The 21,170-nt window shown below is 36.3% G+C and overlaps 2 protein-coding genes and 1 pseudogene across 2 annotated transcripts; 2 read left to right on the top strand and 1 right to left on the bottom strand.

Moving 5' to 3' along the window:
- Window positions 1-1,096: 1,096 nt before the first annotated feature.
- LOC146401723 (olfactory receptor 4K2) lies at window positions 1,097-6,100 on the bottom strand. The gene has a single exon (XM_084969334.1). It carries the CDS (start codon window positions 2,338-2,340, stop codon window positions 1,387-1,389), a length of 954 nt encoding a protein of 317 aa, XP_084825460.1. The 5' UTR covers window positions 2,341-6,100; the 3' UTR covers window positions 1,097-1,386.
- A 9,479-nt stretch (window positions 6,101-15,579) lies between these two features.
- Window positions 15,580-16,609, top strand: LOC100154959 (olfactory receptor 4K3). The gene has a single exon (XM_001928615.3). It carries the CDS (start codon window positions 15,632-15,634, stop codon window positions 16,607-16,609), a length of 978 nt encoding a protein of 325 aa, XP_001928650.3. The 5' UTR covers window positions 15,580-15,631.
- A 15-nt stretch (window positions 16,610-16,624) lies between these two features.
- On the top strand, window positions 16,625-18,460 carry LOC146401722 (oocyte-secreted protein 3 pseudogene; annotated as a pseudogene).
- The last annotated feature ends 2,710 nt before the right edge of the window (window positions 18,461-21,170 follow it).

The following is a 21,170-nucleotide window of genomic DNA, read 5'->3' as shown; positions in this document are numbered from 1 at the left end:
TATCAAATATTGTGATTGCAACAGATCTTTCTTCTCATGGATACTAGTTGAATAATATTCTGGACACCATATTTCATAAGTATCATATAGTGAATTCCAAATAACAGTTGATGTTTACCAAGAGTTAAAGCAGATGATTTGCAAGCAAGGCATCCAAGAAATTTCTCATCCTTTGATGCTTGCAATTCCTGTATGTACCAGCAGGTGACAGTGATACATTGTTATCTTCAAGCTCATTTTGAACCTAACATTATTATTTTTAAAAAAAATTGTTTATAAAATGTGCTTATTACATTAACAGTATATTCCTAAGCACAAATTTCTTACTTTTGCATCCAAATAGTAAAAGGAAAAAGTAATTTAATGGAAGTATTCAACAATATACTTTTTTAAAGGAAAGCATAAATAAGCTCTCCATTGATTCACTATTATCATAAACTATTTTGTCTTAATTTAATTCTAGTTTTAATTTTCCAGGCATTAAACCGGCATTAATGTCTGTACAAAACAAAGTGCACTACTTTTAAACTCATTTCATATTACTTTTTGTCTGTAGAATTCTCTAGCCTCTTTATTCAGCCTATATTATCAGAAGGAGTTATCATGGCTGTATATATATTATATATATATATATATATATAGTGGTGATGACTTTTCTACTTACATCATTTTCTTTGTACTTCATCAACATTTGTAATGAAATATACTCAGAGTTTCTTTAATAGAAGAACTCACAAATTTGTTTAAGTGTTAAGTAGTAATGACTGAGGGATGTCTGTAGAGGATCAGTCTAGCATTAGAGGCTACTCCTATAGAAATATTTAATTTCTAAGGCTTATAGATATTCAATAATTTGTTATACTTTGGGACAATTCTCTGAGTAACTCAGTTGTTAGTTGTACATATGTGTCATTATTTCCTAGTTCTTCTTCTTTTTTTTTTTTTTTTTTTGTCCTCACCAAAATAATGGAAATGTGGAAATCCCCAGGCTAAGGACTGAACTCATACCACAGTCATGACCCAAGCCGCTGCAGTGACAACACTGCACCACGTGAGAATCCCCTAGTTCTTTTTTGATATCTACTTTCTCTTCTTATTTTCTTTTCCTCTTTTCCAATAAATAGAATGTTAGTATTGAATCTCCTGAGACAATCAATCTTGGCATTTTTATAGATATTCTTTATTTCTTGGTGAAACTCCTTCTGTCAACTTGCTTTTCTAAAATTTAAAATATATGTATGAGAATAGTTTTAACATGAATTTATCTTGTGCTCTCACATATTTTGACAATTGCAATTAGGAACCACAGAAATAAGAGCTTAACACAGGCTGTGTATACAAACATTGTGACACTTTAATGCCCAGGAGTAAAACTAGAAGTTAAAACTAAAAATAATGCAAAGGCATTGTCTTGTTAGAATTCAGAAGCTTATTCTTCAGTTTCCTCATAGCTGTCTTCACTTCCTGATTTCTCAAAGTATAGGTTACTGGGTTTAGAATGGGAGTAAAGATGGTATAAAATACAGACAGGACCTTGTCTATCAGAAAACTGCTTAGTGGCCACATGTAGATGAAGATGCAGGGCCCAAAGAACATGAAAACAACAATGAAATGAGCTGTGCAAGTAGAAAGGACCTTAGATGATCCTTTTGAAGAATGTTTCTTGATAGTAATCAGGACAATCACATAAGAATTGAATAAAAGAATAAAGCAGGACAAGGCAATTATGCCACTAGTTGAGATCATAAAGAGGCCCAGTAAATAAGTATCCACACATGCCAGCTGGAACACCACAGGAAGGTCACAGAAAAAGCTATCTACTTCATTAGGACCACAGAATGGTAACGTGAGAGCAAATATAACCTGGCTCATTGAATGCATGACCCCCACAACCCAGGAAACCATCACAAGAGCAACACACACCTGGGGACTTATGATTGAAGCATAGCGGAGAGGCTTACATATTGCAATATACCGATCAAAAGACATAGCCATAAGCAAAATAATCTCAGTACCGGTAAAAAGGTGTAGAAAAAATATCTGGGTGATGCAGCCATCAAAGGAGATGGTTCTGTGTCCAGTGAGGTAGTCTGTAATCATTTTAGGGGTAGCAAATGAAGCAAGAGACATATCAATGACAGAAAGGTTCGCAAGCAGGAAATACATAGGAGAGTGTAGGTGAGAGTCAGCTATAACTGTGATGACTATGAGGCTATTACCCACCATTGTAGCCACATAAAACACTGAAAACACCACGAAGAAAAACATCTGTAGTTTCCAGGAATTAGAGAGTCCTAGCAAAACAAATTCACAAACTGTAGACTTGTTGGCCACATCCATTGTCCTGACTGATAGGTGAAAACCTGTTACCAAAGAAAACAAATCAAGGGAAAGTATGATTCCATTGAAGCAAAAGCTCTATTTCCAAGAATCCACTTTCACAGACTTTTTTCCTCTATAAAAACTTATCTTTAATATTACTTTCATCCTTATTTGATATATTGGTTTGAAAGATAGGGTATTAGGAATCACAGTGAGATATCACTTAAGTCATAAAGAACATAACTCTTTACTTTCTAATGCCAATGAGCCATCCAAACGAGATTATATCATCCTTAACAGATCTACTTTTCTACATATTTGTCCATTCATTTATTTGTATAACTTTAAAGGTGGTAGCTCACATTAAATGAGAACTTATTCTGGGCTAACAATATGTTAAACACAAACACACATGCACACACACCACATACACACAGGTTTAGTCATTTAGAATTCATCCATAAGGTTATCCTTACTGAAAGAACATGTAAAAATTATATCACATATATGTGACATGAGCTCTTAAGCAACATCATAGAGACTTCAGTGAACAGTTGCAGTACTCTTGTAAATCTCCAGATAATCGTTAACATATTCACAGATTTAGACCCGTCAGAAACACAGAGAAAATTAGTATTGCTAATATTTACCCAGTGGAATAAATATACTACAATATAGCCATACAGCCCAAGGAAGGGCATTTAACTTCTTTTCTCTCAATTGCTTTTTTAAATAGGAGTTTGCTCCTGCAAATATTTGTAATTCAATGACTTAAAGTTTTACCTTGTCTCCTAAAGAATTTATCACATCATTTATATGGGAAAGAGCTCAAAGATCAATCTCATTGTTTGAATTCAACTCTTGTTTGAATTCTCCTTTTATATAGGCCAACATATGCAAACTATTTATTGACCTCAGCTCCATGGAGTAGGGGTTAGAAGATGGTAGAAGGAAAGGCAGAGAGCAAAAACACCTTTGCTTACCAGATCTAAGCAGAATCGGGGCTTTAGACTCTTCAGAGTATTAAAAAGGTTGTGACAGAGAATGTATAAGAGGTAATTTTAAGTATAAATAAATGACCTTGTTGAACTATCAGTGATTTAGCAGTTGTAGACAAAAATGGATGTTGTAGGAACTTGGAAATTGACCAAGAAATTATATCGCAATGGGATCTATTAAACAACAAAGATGGTATTATTTGGTTCATAACAGGAAGATATATCTAGAGTCTTATGGGAATTTACAATGTTTGTTTTTACCTGGATCTGAGAGATTCAGGGAATGGAAGTTGGGAAAGACATCATTTAAGAGGTAGCAGGAGATATCAAGTCAACCAACACTAATAAGCAGTCTTAACTATCTAATCCTGTTCTAGAGACAGTGGAGAATAAAATCCAGGAACACTCCATTCTACGTCAAGTAATTTATAATTTCTTTGTGATATTGAACACTCATAAATAAAACAATTGGTAAAAAATACAGCCAAATAAATCAAGTATTCAACCAATTCTCAGAGATCATGAGTGAACTGAATTTTAGGTAAATTTATAATATGCTTACTTAATCCAGAAAGTGTTCTTGCAGAAGAAACGTCATGAACTTGATCTATAATGAAAACTAAGATTTTGTATAGCAAGGAAAAAAAAAAACACCTGTGGGGAAAAAAAAAATGATGGAACTTACTTGTAGGAACAAGATATTCGGTCAGCAGGTTGGAAGAACGAGAATGATGACCCTCTAAAATATAACAATATAAAAGATGACAAAGATTCATTGTAAAATTGTAGGCAAAGTTATGACAATTTGATATCAATATTTTGTTAAGGATTTAAACAGATTATTTGGAAAAGAAAGAAATTTTAGGCAGGAGATTAAATATGTATAAGGAGATTCCCTTCAACTAAGGTATTGGTAACGTGAGTGTTATTGGGAATAATAAAATAAGAGTTAAAGGAGTTCCTACGGTGGCTCAGCGGAAACAAATCTGACTAGCATCCACAAGGACTTTATATAAAGTGAAACATACAATTACCATGTAACTCAGGAAAAATTCTCTTAGGTATCTACCCAAAGGCAATGAAGGCATAAGTCCACAAAAAGACATATGTGACATTTCATAGTAACTTTGTTCATGATAGTCCAAAAGAGGAAAAAAACAAAGACAAAAAAAACAAATGTCCATTGACTAGTCATTAGTGTACTCATATAATGAAATACTAGTCAGCCAAAAAATGTAAAGAAATATCCATATAATGAAACACTACCCAGCATGTGTTAATTGACACATGCAAAAAACATGAGTGAACCTCAAAAGTTTTATCCTAATCATGGTTTCTCATCTCAGCATTGTTGCTCTTTAGGAAAAGGTAATTGCTTGTTGTAGAGTATGGTCCTGTGCATTGTAAAAGTTATGCAGCATCCTCAACATCCATCTACTACAAGCCACTAACACGTCTCACCCTGCCTAAATGATGACAATCAAAAATGTTTCCAAATATTACCAAATGTCCCCCAAGGAGGCAAAACCATCCCTAGTTGAGAACCAATGGACTAAGTTAAGGAGTTCCCATTGTGGCTCAGCAGAAATGAATCTGACTAGTACAAGTTGGATCCTGCATTGCTGTGGCTGTGGTATAGGCTGGCAGCTACAGCTCCACTCCAATTCAGCCCGTAGCCTGGGAACTTCCATATGCCACAGGTGCCACCCTAAAGAGCAAAAATTAATTAATTAATTAATTACAGTAGCCAGGCATAAAAGACTACATACTATATTTCTCTTTATCTGAAAATTTTTAAAAGGAAAAAGTACAAAACTGCTTTATAGGAAGACGATCAGCAGTGTCCAGACTTCAGGATTAGAAAGTAGGAGACTTATGATAAAGAAATATGAGGAAAGTTTTGGGGGTGATGGAAATATGAAGGAGTTATACAACTACATGCATTTGTCAAAACTAATTCAATTGTAATCTTAAATATAAATTATTCCTAATAAAGCTGATTTAAAGTAAGCACATTTTATGCTTACTCAAATGAAAATTGTATACAAAATGAAAAGGAAGAAATAGGTGAGAAAATATTTGTGATATATATGATAAGAAAACTTTCTATTTCCTTATTCTGTAAGCTCCTGTAAATTGATAAGAAAAAAGTTTCAATAGGAAAAAAACTGGCCAGAAAAACTAAATAGGCAATTCATAGAATAAATTATATCCAATAACAAATAAACCTCTGAGAAATATTTAATTTCATTAATGGTCAGGAAACTCCATGTTATTAAAAAAATCAATGCCATTTTTGCCCATCAAATTGATCAAAATTGAAAAGAATAATGAAGGATATTCTGTATCATAGATGAATGTATAGATTGCTCTGGGGCTTTTAAAAGTATAGTTGATATACAAAGTTCCTTCAATTTCTGCTATACAGCAAAGTGACCCAGCCATACATATGTACATTCTTTTTTTTCCATTACTATCTTCCATCATGTTATAACCCAAGAGACTGGACAGAGTTCTCTGTGCTGTACTGTAGGACCTGATTACTTGTCCATTCTAAATGTAATAGTTTGCATCCACCAACCCCAAACATCCCTCTCCTCCCCTGGCAAACACAAGTCTGTTCTCCATATACATGATCTATTTCTGTTTTGTAGGTAGGATCATGTGTGCCATATTTCAGATTCCACGTATAAGTGATATCATATGGTATTTGTCTTTCTCGTTCTATCTTACTTAGTATGAGAATCTCTAGTTCCATCCATGTTGCTGAAAATGGCATTATTCTGTCCTTTTTCATGGATGAGTAGTATTCCTTTGTATATATGTGCCATATCTTCTCAATCCATTCATCTGTCAATGAACATTTGGGTTGTTTCCATGTCTTGGCTATTGTGAATAGTGCTACAGTGAATGTAGGGGCACATATATCTTTTTTCAATGAAAGTTTTGTCTGGATATATGCCCCAGAGTGCAATTGCTGGATCATATGGTAGTTCTATATTTAGTTTTCTGAGGAACCTCCTTACTGTTTTCCATAGTGGTCATACCAATTTACATTCCCACCAGCAGTGAAGGAGGATTGCCTTTTCTTCACATCCTCTCTAACATTTGTTATTTTTTGACTTGTTAATGATGACATTCTGTACCTCATTGTAGTTTTGATTTGCATTTTTCTAATAATGATGTTGAGCATTTCTTCATGTGTCTGCTGGCCATCTGTTCTTCACAGAACTAGAACGAAATGTTTTAAAATTTGTATGGAAACACAAAAGACCTCAAATAACCAAAGCAATATTGAAAAGAAAAAAACTGGCACAGCTGAAATGAATCCAGCTAGGAACCATAAGGTTATGGATTCGATCCCTGGCCTCACTCAGTGGGTTAAGGATCTGACATTGCCATGAGCTGTGGTGTAGGTTTCAGACACAGCTTGGATCTGGCATGGTTGTGGCTATGGCATAAGATGGCAGCTATAGCTCCAATTTGATTCAACGCCTAGCCTGGGAACTTCCATATGCCACAGGTGCGACCCTAAAAAGCAAAAAAAGAAAAAGAAAAAAGAAAAGAAAAAAATGGAACAGGAGGAATCAGGCTCCTGGTTTCAGATTATACTACAAAGCTATAGTCATCAAAGCAGTATGGTACTGGCACAAAAACAAATAGAAATCAGGGAAACAGGATAGAAAGCCCAGAAATAAACCCAAATACCTATGGTCAACTAATCTATGACAAAGAGGGAAGAATATACAGTGCAAGAAAGATAGTTTCTTCGATAAGTGGTGCTGGGAAAACTGGAAATCTACATGAAAAAGAATGAAATTAGAACACTCTCTAATACCATACACAAAAATAAACTCAAAAGGACTAAATATCTAATTATAAGGCCAGATACTATAAAATTCCTTAGAGGAAAACATAGGCAGAAAGCCCTTCGACATAAATCACAGCAACGTCTTGTTCCACCTAGAATAATGACAATACAGACAAAAATAAACCAATGGGACCTAAATAAACACAGACATTTTTGCACAGCAAAGGAAACCATTAAAAAAACAAAAAGCCGGAGTTCCCGTCGTGGCGCAGTGGTTAACGAATCCGACTGGGAACCATGAGGTTTTGGGTTCGATCCCTGCCCTTGCTCAGTGGGTTAACGATCCAGCGTTGCCGTGAGCTGCGGTGTAGGTTGCAGATGCGGCTCGGATCCCGCGTTGCTGTGGCCCTGATGTAGGCCAGTGGCTACAGCTCCGATTGGACCCCTAGCCTGGGAATCTCCATATGCCGCGGGAGCGGCCCAAGAAATAGCAAAAAAAAACAAAACAAAAAACAAAAAGACAACCCACAGAATGGGAGAAAATCCTTGCAAATGATACAACTGACAAGAGCTTCATCTCCAAAATATACAAACAACTCATATAACTCAACAATAAAAAAACAAACAGCACAAATGAACATCTCCTCAGAAAAGAAAATCATGGACTTGGAGAAGAGACTTGTGGCTGCCTGATGGGAGGGGGAGGGAATGGGAGGGATCAGGAGCTTGGGCTTATCAGACACAACTTAGATAGATTTACAAGGAGATCCTGCTGAATAGCATTGAGAACTATGTCTAGATACTCATGTTGCAACCAAACAAAGGATGGGGGAAAAAATGTAATTGTAATGTATACATGTAAGGATAACCTGACCCCCTTGCTGTACAGTGGGAAAATAAATAAATAAATTAATTAATTAATTAAAAAAAAACAACCCAACCAAAACATGGGCAGAAGACCTAAATAGACATTTCTCCAAAGTAGACTGCTGTGCTAAAAACAAACCCCCAAACTTGGAGATAACTGCTAAAATTAAAAATATACTTTTCCTGGGAATTCCCATGTGGCGCAGTGGAAACAAATCTGACTAGTATCCATGAGGATGCAGGTTCAGTCCTTGGCCTTGCTCAGTGGGTTGGGGATCCGGCATTGCCATGAGCTGTGGTGTAGGTCACAGATGCAGCTTGGATCCTGCATTGCTGTGGCTATGGTGTAGGCCGGCAACTGCAACTCTGATTGGACCCCTAGCCTAGGAACTTCCATATGCTACAGGTGTATCTGTAGAAAGAAAGAAAAAATTCAGCTGTCATGGAAAGAAATAGTTTAATCTGAATATACTGACCTAAAAAATATGTCAACAATATACTCTCAAATGAAAAGAAACTGATCGGTAATATGTATTTTATGGTCTTAATTGTGTAAAATCAAACAATAACAAAGCAGACTAAGCTGTTTCATGTTGGTTACTTCAGGTCAGGAGAATAGAGAAGATGGAGATGACACATGTTCTTTATATATATTTGGATATTTTTCACTTCTTACTATTACTATTGTGGTAAAATATGCATCATATAAAATTTACCATTAGTGGTGTTAAGTACATTCAGAATGTTGTGCAACTCTCACCACCATCTAGTTCCAGAACATTTTATTCAAAAGGAAAACCGATACCCACTGAGTAGACAGTCCCAAGTCTCCCTTTCTCAGACCCTAGCAATCACTAATTTGTTTTCTGTCTGTATGGGTTTGACTATTTTTGACATTTCATACAAATGGAATAATTCAATAAGCAACCTTGTGTGCCAAAAACTTTTACAGTAATGTTTGTAGCAGCACTATTCACAATAGCCAAAAGGTAGACACATCTATCAGCTGATAAATGAATAAACAAAATGTGGTAGAGTCATAAAATGGAAAGTTATTCAGTCATAAAGTAGAATGAAGAATAAAGTACTGATACATGCTACAACCCAGATGACCTTGAAAACATTCTAAATGAAGTCAGATATGTCTTACTTTTGGAACTACAGTTGACCCTTAAACAATGCAGGGGTTGGGATCAAGAAGTCAAAAATTTTTGTATAACTTGATAGCATTCTGTACCTGTCTTTCCACATCCTTGGATTCAACAAACCTCACATTGTATAGTATAACAGTATTTACTACTGAAAAAAATCCAAGTATATGTGACCTGCAGAGTTCAAACCTTTGTGGCTCAAGAGTGTATGTATATATATCTATAAAGTTAAAGCAGAAAAAGAAATTAAGATTAGGACTTCCAGTTTCCAGTTCCACATGTAAGGAGCTTGGAGATCGTCACTCCACCCTGACAAGAAAATGCTGAACAGGCTTTCAAAAACTTTTTGGTTTGGTGGGGTGGTCTTTTTAGGGTCACACCCACAGCATATGGAGGTTCCCAGGCTATGAATCGAATCGGAGCTGTAGCCACTGGCCTCTACCACAGCCACAGCAACTCAGGATCCAAGCCACATCTGCTACCTACACCACAGCTAGTGCAACGCTGGATCCTTAACCCACCGAGTGGGGCCAGAGATTGAACCTGCATGCTCATGGATGCTAGTCAGATTCATTTCCTCTGAGCCACAACAGGAACTTCCTCAACAGCTCCTTTAAGATGTGTGAGATGGAGACACAGGGCAAATCACTGCCCCCAAGATTGGAGAGACAGGCAGGCAAATACAGGAGCCACCAATTAACAAGAGCAGAGACACATGAGTGGAAACTGTGCAGGGAACCATTGCAGGGTGGGAAAACTCAAACTGTCATTGGCAAATTGCTGGAAGCTCAGGATGGACAAATCTGGGAGTTAAAAACGAGGGGACCTGGTCATAATATTTACCTCCAAGAGTTAGATTAGGTTCTCACAGTAAATACCAGAGAAAAATCTCCCCCCTCCACCCCACCAGCTTCCAGCGAGGGGAGGGGAAAAGGAAGGATTTTGAAAAATGCCCAAGCACTCTCATCTTAACAAGGCCATTGACAGAACACTGTAAACCAGTTATAATGAAAAAAAAAAATCATTAAATATACAAAAATAAAAAGGCAAAAAATTAAAAATAAAAAATTTTTTTTTCTAAAAAAAGGCCTTTTCAGCCACTTTAGCCACTGCCCAGCCATTTCAGCCACTCCAGTGGAGGTGCTAGATATGTTAGAGAGGGCACCAACACCAGCCAAGCTCCTGCATAAATGCAACTGCTTGAGTCTCTCCTGTGGACTATGGGGTAGAATACACTGCATCTTTTCATTATCAATATTGTTAAGTAAGGAGTTCCCATCATGGCTCAACATAAACAAATCTGACTGGGAACCATGAGGTTGTGGGTTCGATCCCTGGCCTTGCTCAGTGGGTTAAGGATCTGGTGTTGCTGTGAGCTGTGGTGTAGGTCGCAGATGACACTTGGATCCCACATTGCTGTGGCTGTGGCATAGGCCAGTGGCTACAGCTCCAATTAGACCCCTAGCCTGGGAACGTCCATATGCTGCAGGTGTGGCCCTAAAAAGACAAAAAAAGATAAAAGACAAAAAAAAATTGTTAAGTAAGATCTACATTTCCCATAATTCCATTCCCTGCATAGTTCTGGTTAGGTATTGTCTAAAAGGAAATCGCTTTGGGATTTCAAAGGTAGCATAAAGCACCAACCATTACTCTCTGATCATTATAGTTAGTTGACTTAAGACATGCCAGTAGGTTCTAGAATGTTGCAATACCTAACTACGTCCAATTCATTTTCCTAACTGCTAAATTTGAGAATTCACGGTAGCTGCAATCCTTGACCAGGTGTTTTGCCACAGAACCACAGAAGTAACAGCTTCACATAATTTTTCCTGTCAGCTCCCCCTTTACGACTCCTACTTCATTGGCTAAATGGATTTGGTTTCTTAGACTGACTGCTTAGTGCTGCTGCCTCTGATTGAGTAGCTCCCCATTTCATATCTTCACTTCCTCAGGTCCTTCCATAATTGTTCAAAGTCTAATTCCTATACTAAATCCCTTATCCTATGATGTATAGTGCCTCAAGTTGAACTCTGACTAATATAATTCCTAACTTAAGTAAAAACCAAGAAGCCAGATATATTCAAAGAAGTTTAAGTATAGTTAATTTATAATGTTCTATTAGTTTCAGGTATACAACATAGTGACTGAGTATTTTTATAGATTATACTCTGTTAAAAGTAATTTCAAAGAAATGTACAATATATATAGCAAAAGACTTGTATGCCAAATATATGAAAAACTTTTAAAATAATAAGAGGACAGAATATCCTATAAAACTGTAAAATATTTGAACACACACTTTACCAGAGAAGGCGTTTGAAAATGATAAGCCCATGAAAAGATACTCAACCTCATTATCTATTAGGGAAATGTTAGTTAAAATGGAAATGAGATACCATGTTACACATGCTAGCAAGGCTAAAATCTAAAAGTTAATAATATCAAGTACTAGAGAGGATGTGGAGAGCATCTGAAATTATCACAGTTGTTGGTGGGAAGGCAAAATAGTATAACCGGTGTAAAAACAATTTATCCAATTCTTTAAAGTTGAAAATAACCCTTAACATACTACCCAACAATTCTAATACATATTTATCAAGAGGAAAGATATTTACCCAAGTCCACTCAAAGGTCTGTACATAATTTTTCATACCAGCTTTATTCATAATATTAAAAAACTGTAAACAACTCAAAATGTCCATCAACTGGTGCAAGGGTAAACAAATCATGAAATAGCCCTACCAGGTAATACTGCCCATCAATAAAAGGAAACGAACTACCATTACATGTAACAACCTGGATAAATTTCAAAAGCAATATGCTGAGTGAAAGAAGACAGACCAAAAGAATACATACTCTGTGATTAAATTTATATGACATTCCAGAGAGGCAAAATGATAGAGACAACAAGCCATTCATTTCTTGGCAGTGGAGGTGGGAGTAGAGTATTGATTGCAAAAGAGCATAAGGGAATTTTTTCGGTGGGGAGGATGATATATCTTGATTGTGGTAGTATTTACATGAGTGGGTACATTTTTCAAACCTCACAGAACTCATTTGCTTAAAAGAGGAAAATTTTATCCAATATAAATTATACCTAAATGAAGCTAATTTTTTAAAGACAAAAAAGTTTTTATTTTATTCCTGACACCTCTACCCTATTATATCTCTCTCCTTATAGACTTATTTAAAGGTATATATTATTTGAAGATATATATATATATATACACACACACACTGCTTTAAGGGTGTGTGTGTGTGTGTATATATATATATATATAAATGTCTCTTCATGGGGTTGTATCATTTCACTTTCATACTAATATCACCTCACTGCATCATTGTCCATAGTAGATTTTCAAGCCATTAAATTTTGTTGTCTGATAGAAACTGTCTTACAATATGTCTTGATAAACAGTATCTCAATGTAATTTTAAAATATTTTCATACAGAGTTTGAGCATCTCATATAAATAGTAGCCAATTGCACACCTTTTCCCATTTCTTTGGAGGGTTGCTAGGCTTTTTATTCTGAGAGTAGCTCTTTATGCATTTATGTATCATTGTTTTGGCCTAAAAAGTTACAGATTTTTGTCTAGATATTCATTTGCGTCAGCTATGTTTTTGTGTTTGTCATGAAAACTTATTTATGCCATCAAAATTTTCAATTTTCCCTTACTACCTCTGGGTTTTGAATTATAGTTAGGAATAATCTCCTCCTCTAGATCTATAAAAACATTTCATTTTCACATCCAAATATTTCTCCCATTTTGAATAGTTATAGGTAAGGCATGAGGAATGAATGTAATTCTTTTTCTAGGTGGCTGTCTAGTTATCTCAAAATCAGTTGTTAAGAAGCACTTACTGCTCCCCACTCATTTTAGAAACTTCATTCATGATCTACTTTATTTCCAAATGCACTTAAGTTATTTCTAGGATTCCTCTTTTGTTTCTTTTGATTCTTTTTTTATTAATTTATCAATGTCAAAGTGTTTTATTTATGGTATCTTTTAGCATGTTTTCATGTATTCTAGAGCTAATCTGCTCCCATTGCTTTACTTCTTAAAATGTTTCCCTGGCTCTTCTTGCATGTCTGCATGTCACTTTTCCAAAAGAGTTTTGTAATCGGTTTATCTAGATCTAAGAGGACTGGTGTTATTTGTATCCAGATTGCTCTAAATTTGTAAATTAACTTCAGAAGAAATTACAAATTAGTTCAACAACACATTATATGTTTCCATCTATTCGAGTCTATATTTGTGTCTTATAGGAGGGCTTTACACTTCTCTTCACATGGGTTTTTAGATACTTCCTTTCAATGTATGAATTTTTTTGATCCTAAACAGAGAAACACAGACCTTATTTTCACTTAGTGTTGGAGGAACTGAGAGGTAACATTTGCAGACCCCAAATCAAATAATAGATCCTATTTGTCTTATCTTTGCTGTGGCCTACATGCTGTCCCCATCCCACTATATTCATTCCATGTACACGAAGCACTCAAGAATAATCATAATATTTTGTGATCCATCTTGAACTCTGGCCAAACCAACTTGAATGTTCTAATAACTCCTGCTGGAACTTGAACATTTGTTTATCCTCTAAGGAACAGCTGGTCTTTTTCATGCCATGTAATCAATTCATATCAAAGCCGGCATTATAAATACAAATGTCTCAAAGATAGTGAACCTCCTTTACCCAGAAATTGGGCAGGGGATTGACTTGAAGTCACTCTGGAGCAGTTGTCACTGCTTTAAGGGTTAATTGAGTATTGGAATATTAATATGTGTGTGGAAAATGATTCTAAAATCATCTAGATCAACCCACTCATGTATGAAGAATCACAGAACCAGTTGATGCAGTAAATTTTCCATTCTCACACATCTGGGACAAAAGTTGAATCCACAAAATTTGAAAATTTTGTGAATCCCAGGTCACTGCTATTTCTACTTCACCAATTTAAGTGAGCGCTCTGCTGGAGACATCCATTTTACCATCAGGTACGTAGATGCAGAAACAAATCTAAGTTTCTGAAATGGGTCAAGTCAGAAGAACAGTGTGGAGTTAAAGGGCACCAAACATCAGAACAAAAAGTCGGAGTATGGGTAATTGCATGTGTAAATTGGCTTGGTTTTGGAACAGTTCTTTTAGAATGTATACCACAGCAGAGTTTTAAGAAAGAAAAGAGAGAAGAAAAGCTTGGGTTAGTGACACAACATTTCAATTGACTTTCAGTGCACTTTGTAAAATCTTCTCAGATCTTAGCGTTTCCCTAAGCAGCCAAGTTTTAATGTCATGTTATATTACATAACTTTTAGGTTCTCCATTATCATCCCCTGTCTCTACATGAACTGTTTCCTATTTGTTCCAAGTGAACTCTTAGAAACAGGAGATTTTCTGCTTCAACTGCTTTGGTAAAAGTCTATAAAATCCAACAGTTAAAAAATATCTGACTTCAGGAAGCATGATACTTAACAGAGTCTATTTAAAATATATTTAGAAATGTATGATTGGAGTTCCCGTTGTGGCGCAGTGGTTAACGAATCCGACTGGGAACCATGAGGTTGCAGGTTTCATCCCTGGCCTTGCTCAGTGGGTTAAGGATCCAGCATTGCCTCGAGCTGTGGTGTAGGCTGCAGACACTGCTCAGATTCTGCGTTGCTGTGGCTCTGGCATAGGCCAGCAGCAACACCTCTGATTAGACCCCTAGCCTGGGAGTCTCCATATGCCATGGGAGCGGCCCTAGAAAAGGCAAAAAGACAAAGAAAAAAAGAAAAGAAATGTATGAAATCTTCAGGCCTTAACCACATCATGTTCACAAGCCTTTGAAAAATGTATGGCATTGGTGGCCATACAGGGTCATTCATGCCTGATAACTGAAATGAAGAACTAAGAACATGAGGCTATTTTATTTTTATTTTGGAAAATCCCCATTAGAAAATTGAAGCAGGTTATGTACCCCTGTTATGTATTCTCTGTACCCATTTTCCTCATGATGTGTCCCTTTATCCAACCCACTGCAAGAAACTGGTGCCTACGTCGCTTTGCACCATTGTGTTTTCACTAATAATCAATCACTCATGATTCTCAAACATTGTTCACTCCTGTCTTTCCCTTTCATCATGATGTTTTGAAAAAGCTTACCCACTCCCTTCCTCTTCAAAACCTGTTGGCAGCTACCTGTGAATTTTTTACATTTTTCACAAAGTGAAGAATGAATATTCAAATAGCTGAATTTTCATTTCTTTCATGGAGATTTGCATTTTACTTGTAAGCAAATTGCTAAGACTTAATCTTGAATTGAATTAATTAAGATATCTGGAAAAGCCATGGGGGAAATATTTGACCAATGTGAGCAAGAGAGTGAGACAGCAGGAAACTGTCTGGTGGTTGGCAATCACTGCATTATTTCATGCCCCCCCCCCAAAAAATCTCACTTTGAGTTTAATCACTGTACTTTTCCTAGTTCTCCTCCACCTGGAAATGCCAGAGTCTTCCAGAAATCAGAGTGAAATGGCCTGGAACAATCAGTCAGTCATAAGGGAATTCATACTACAGGGTCTCTCCAGTGCCTGGGAACTCCAGATCTTCTATTTCCTGTTTTTCTCCATAGTCTATGCAGCCACTGTACTGGGGAACCTCCTCATTCTGCTCACCATTGTGTCAGAGCCACGCCTTCACTCCCCCATGTACTTCCTGCTGGGCAATCTCTCCTTCATTGACATGTCTCTGGCCTCGTTTGCCACCCCCAAAATGATCGCAGATTTCCTCAGTGAGCACAAAGCCATCTCTTTTGAAGGGTGCATCACCCAGATATTCTTCCTGCATCTCTTAGGGGGTGCTGAGATTGTACTGCTGATATCCATGTCTTTTGATAGGTATGTGGCTATTTGTAAGCCTCTACGTTACTTAACCATCATGAGCCGGAGAATGTGTGTTGGGCTTGTGACACTTTCCTGGATTGTTGGCATCTTCCACGCTATGAGTCAGTTAGCATTTACTGTAAATCTGCCCTTCTGTGGGCCCAATGAAGTGGACAGTTTCTTTTGTGATCTCCCCTTGGTGATTAAACTTGCCTGCGTAGACACATACATCCTGGGAGTGTTCATGATCTCAACCAGTGGCATGATTGCCCTGGTGTGCTTCATCCTCTTGGTGATCTCTTACACTGTCATCCTGGTCACCGTGAGACAACGTTCCTCCGGTGGGTCCTCCAAAGCCCTCTCCACTTGCAGTGCCCATTTCACCGTCGTGACCCTTTTCTTTGGCCCGTGCATTTTTATCTATGTGTGGCCTTTCACAAATTTCCCAATAGACAAAGTGCTCTCGGTATTTTATACCATTTTCACTCCCCTTTTGAATCCCGTAATCTATACTCTTAGAAATAAAGACGTCAAAGATTCCATGAGAAAACTTAGCAGCCGTGTCTTTAAGTCTAGGAAGACTGATCATACCCCTTGAATTCCTCATACAAAAATGAGCATCTATTCCCCTCACTCGGTTGGTCAACATAGCGATGCTATTGCAAGATGGGTGAAGACAGAACTATTTCTGTAATCAGCCTCAGTAGTCCCTAAATATCTCTAATATTAAGAGTTCCTCTTGGAAAAACAGTCACAGTGCTGGTAAATGACTTAAGCTTAAGAACAAAGATCTAAAGGCATAAATGAACTGTTATGTGCCAAGAGGTCAGAGTAAGAGCTTAACCTTTTACCATCTAAGTGGCTTTTTAAATAGTAAAAGAACTTATATAATAGGAAACAAACCCTATATCATCCACCCATAGCTACTCCTCACTTGATCTCATCTAAAGAGCACAATAAAAGTGGTATGGTGTCTTGAGGTAGGGCTCTTGGTCCCTGAGACCTTGAGTCCTCTGGTTCCCACCTTTACTTAAGAAAAAAAAAAAAAAAAAGAGTTCCTCACACAACCTAATATTTACTAGGGAGCATTATCAAATCTATACCCCAAATTTTATCCCACAAGGACTCACTTTTTAGAATATTCAAGACTTGTCAGGTGTAAGCATTTATTTGAGTATTAAGTAAAATATCTGTATGTTTTAAGAAAGAATAGATTTCCTCCCAGTCTCTTATAATTGTCTCTAAAAAGGGGGCAAGTGTGAAAATTCCAACACCTGGACTCTCAAGCATTCATTCATTTTTAATTGCTGAAAAAGGAGCTGATAAATGAATTGTTCTAGTTCAGAATCCAGAAAAAAATGGGGGGGGGGTTCTTGGTAAGTGAAAATGTTTGCTATTTAATATTTTTGTAGCATATCTTTGATAAGAATAAGAATGTACTTTATTTCAGTCCCTAAGCTCCTTAGTGTGGATTTCACAATTTTAAAACAGTATAGTATCTCCAGGATAATTTGTATAGTCATATATATATGTGTGTGTGTGTGTATATACACACACTAGATTCTAGAATTTATACAATAAATCCCATTCCCATTCTCATTCTACAGAAAATGCAACTAAGATCCAGGGACACTGTAGCTTTTTCAAAACAGAATCTAAGGTCTTTCACCTACAAAATGGGTATTTATTTTCTAAGCAGTAAAAAGTTATTTTGGTGCCATGATGTTCACTGTATCATTTTTATAATCAAAGTACATGTTGTAAATAGCAGGGTCCCAAAAGATCTTCTTTGCTTTTCTGCATGATTTTGGCTTTTTCTGAGCAAGAGTCAGTGTCCACAGGATGTACTACTTCTACCTTCCAGGCTGTGGTTCCACCGACTCTGCTTGGTCAAGATCACTTCTTACATTCTGATGAAATGTCTCTGGGAACTGGCTGTCCTGTAACTAACATAACTGAGAAGGGGTATGAGTTTAATTATCTTGTCACCGAGTGTGGGAATTGGAAAGAGGTTTTTGCCAATGGAGTGATCTTTTTATTCAATTCTCTATGATAACATAGTGCACAAAGGAATCACTGGAAAAGTTCTTTTAAGGTGTATTGTTTTCAGCTCATCATTTTCAGACAGCATTCCAAGCACTACCAACAACAATCTAACAAAGTTCAAAAATGGCATTCCTTCTGCCAAATCTCATTCTTCTTGGAGCTTAACCAACCCTTGCCTGCTTGGCTTGCCTTGGATTCCATACTTCTAAAACCCCTTGGTAAAGCCCCCCCATCAGTCACTTCTACTTAAAATGCCTCATCCTTGTGGTTCATAAGAGTGCCCCCAAGGCTATGTTCTAGATTATTCTATAGCAATCTTGATAACTCTATTGTGATAGCAATCTTAAATTTAATTTTATATCCAGTCATCCTAGATTTCTGAAGTTTTTGGTGCCACCTTCTGAGAGGCCATCTAGAAGTTAGGGTTCAGATAAGTGCCTAATGCTTTGTTTTTGTTTGTTTTTTTTTTAATGTGTTCCTTTTATTTTTTATTTTTAAAATGTGTTCCTTTTAAACAAATGGCAAAATAGCTTTTGCATATTCTTTCACCTTGGTTAAACACAGTATTTGACTTAAGGAATCAATGAAACAGTAGTCCTTCAACATATTCAATATAGTTAATAACTACATATTTTAGAACATAGAAATCATCTCAGTGATATCTATTTATCTTACAGAAGATGAAATTTAGAACAAGAAAAAAAGTGACTTTTCCAAGTTTATATACCTATAAGATGACAGAGTCTAACCAAGAAGGTGCCCCTTCTCTCTCTGCCTGTCTCTGTCTCTCTATCTCTCAATTGGACAACTGCGAAATTAAGAGCATTTTCGTCATCGTAATTCTGAGAGATAAAAATAGAAGAAATGTTTAATGCATAAAAGTGAACTCATAACCATTAATAAATATCCAGTTATCTAGTTGCCTGGCAATGTCAAAGTTTGCATGATGTGGTATGTAATGTTGTGTAGCTTGGGTTTAGATAAAGGCAGATGTATGCATCATTGACTGATAGATATGCAGATTGTAAATAATTGAATGTAAAGGTAAATCAGTTATTAGGTAAATGGATGGGCTAATATATGGATGTGGATGGATGGGTGGGTGGATATATAGCAAAACAGAGATAGATAACCAGGTATTTACAATCATGAAGAAACTAATATACCAGTTGAATATATTGACTCCAGTTCTATGCATGTATGTTGAATCTGAACAACTGTAAATTGCAGCTGTTACTTGTTTAAAATTATTTGGAAAACTACTGAATTTGCTAAAGTTGAAAAAGTATACTCTTAAATATGTTTCTTGTGATGAAGTATAGCCAGTTCAATTTACAAATATGGGGAGATCTAAAGAATTATGTTAGTGAAAACAAATTTTAAAAGCCCTTTAAATATGACTCTATGACTATTATAAATTTGTTCTCCCAAATTCTCAACCCTGTTAGACCAAGTCTGCAAACTGGATATTTATATTCATTCTGATAAAAAGCATATGGTTGGCCAAACAGAGTAAAGAATGTTGCATTATTTATTTTCTATGTCAGGCTATGAATTTTGTTCTCCAGTTTATCATCCTAACATGCACACTGCTAGAATCATAGCAAAATACATGTCACAGTTTACATTATATGAAAATTTGCATGTGTTCTAAAGTAAGATTCCAAGTATTAGGAATGCAACACTGAAAATTAACCCCAAAGACAAAATTACATGGTTGGCATAAGCCCCAACCTAAGAAAATTTCATGAAGAATTATCCCAGTCCCCATTCTAAGTCCTCCACTGATGGGGTTCTCTCCATTCCTGCCTCATATTTTCTGTTGACAGTTTTCTGAGCATGCTCTTTAATCTTTCATTCTCATCACCATAAAGAATCCTAACACTGAGTCCCAACAGTTTACTGTGAAAGATAAACCTAAAAACAACTTCAGGAAATACTGGATTAATCTCATGATTCTGTCTTTACCTTCAAGAGGCATTAACCAATTAAAACAAATTATAGAAGTTCCCTTGTGGTGCAGCTGGTTAGGGATCCAGCTGTGGCACTGGCTGTGGCATAGGTTGAAACTGTGGCTCAAGTTTGATCCCTGGCCCAGAAACTTCCACACACTGTGGGTATGGCCAAAAAAATCCAAAAAGCAAAAGCAAAAAAAAAAAAAAAAAAAAAGAAAGGAAAGAAAGAAAGAAAGAAAAAACAGACTGCAATGTGGCTCTATAGAGTCATTTAATTATTTTTTATCTTTTTTTTTCTTTTTTTAATTAGATTTCTCTTCTCTACCCCATCCAGCTTAAACTATTTCACAAGTTGATCTCTAATTATAGTCTAATAAATAAAACCAGGAGTAAATATCTTTTAAGATGTCAAAAAACCTAATATTGTTCAAAAAGTTAAATGTACACACAAAATAATATTGAGATTTGTCTCAGATTGGATGAGCTTCAAACAATAAGCCATTAGCACCAAACTCGTTTCCTGGTCTCAGATCCCTTTAGGTGTATTTTTCACCCACAGCAAATTCATTGCTCCTGCTCAAAGAACTACTTTCGCCTGCTCATTCTAGAAGCCAAGAGGATAATCAGCCAGGTGGCCTTCCATTTGACAATGTAGCCAGGGATTCATGGAGCTCCATTATCAAAAACTTGACAAAGAATTGTTTGATGTGCCCTTTTTTTTTTTGTCAGCTATCACTTTGTACCCCTTTTCTTCCAGAAAACCTATTTAGAATATGTTACAATTTTTGTTTCAAAAAATTACAGTGGTTTTAGAACCAAGACACAATATAGTTCTATTACATTACCCTTCAAGATTTAATCTAATACCTAAACCCTACTTCTTCACAGGAGGCTCCTTCAATTCCTTTACTTTTTTCAATGCTCATTTCTTGCATCATTAATTTCATACATTGTTTTATATTGCTACCTAATCATTTCTCAAGTCTGTGTCTTTTCTTCTTGTAATTGATAGCATTTTGAGAACAGAAATTTTGCCCTGGCTTGTTTTGTTGTCGTTACTCATTTGTTTGCACATTTTTTTGTTGTTGTTTTTAGTCTTTGCCATAGATCTTGACTCAGGGCACAGTTAGAAGTAATGATTTGGTACAATTTTTGAAA

Source organism: Sus scrofa, chromosome 7 (assembly GCF_054392235.1).
Source record: "Sus scrofa isolate SSC_HxYL_T2T_F1_AM1 chromosome 7, Sscrofa_HxYL_maternal_Yorkshire_Landrace_v2.0, whole genome shotgun sequence".
Lineage (NCBI taxonomy): Eukaryota > Metazoa > Chordata > Mammalia > Artiodactyla > Suidae > Sus > Sus scrofa.
This window is presented reverse-complemented; position numbering and strand designations above follow the sequence as displayed.

Excerpts from the sequence above, each read along its gene's own strand:
- LOC100154959 (XM_001928615.3), top strand. The coding sequence starts at position 15,632 with ATGCCAGAGTCTTCCAGAAATCAGAGTGAAATGGCCTGGAACAATCAG.
- LOC146401723 (XM_084969334.1), bottom strand. The coding sequence starts at position 2,340 with ATGGATGTGGCCAACAAGTCTACAGTTTGTGAATTTGTTTTGCTAGGA.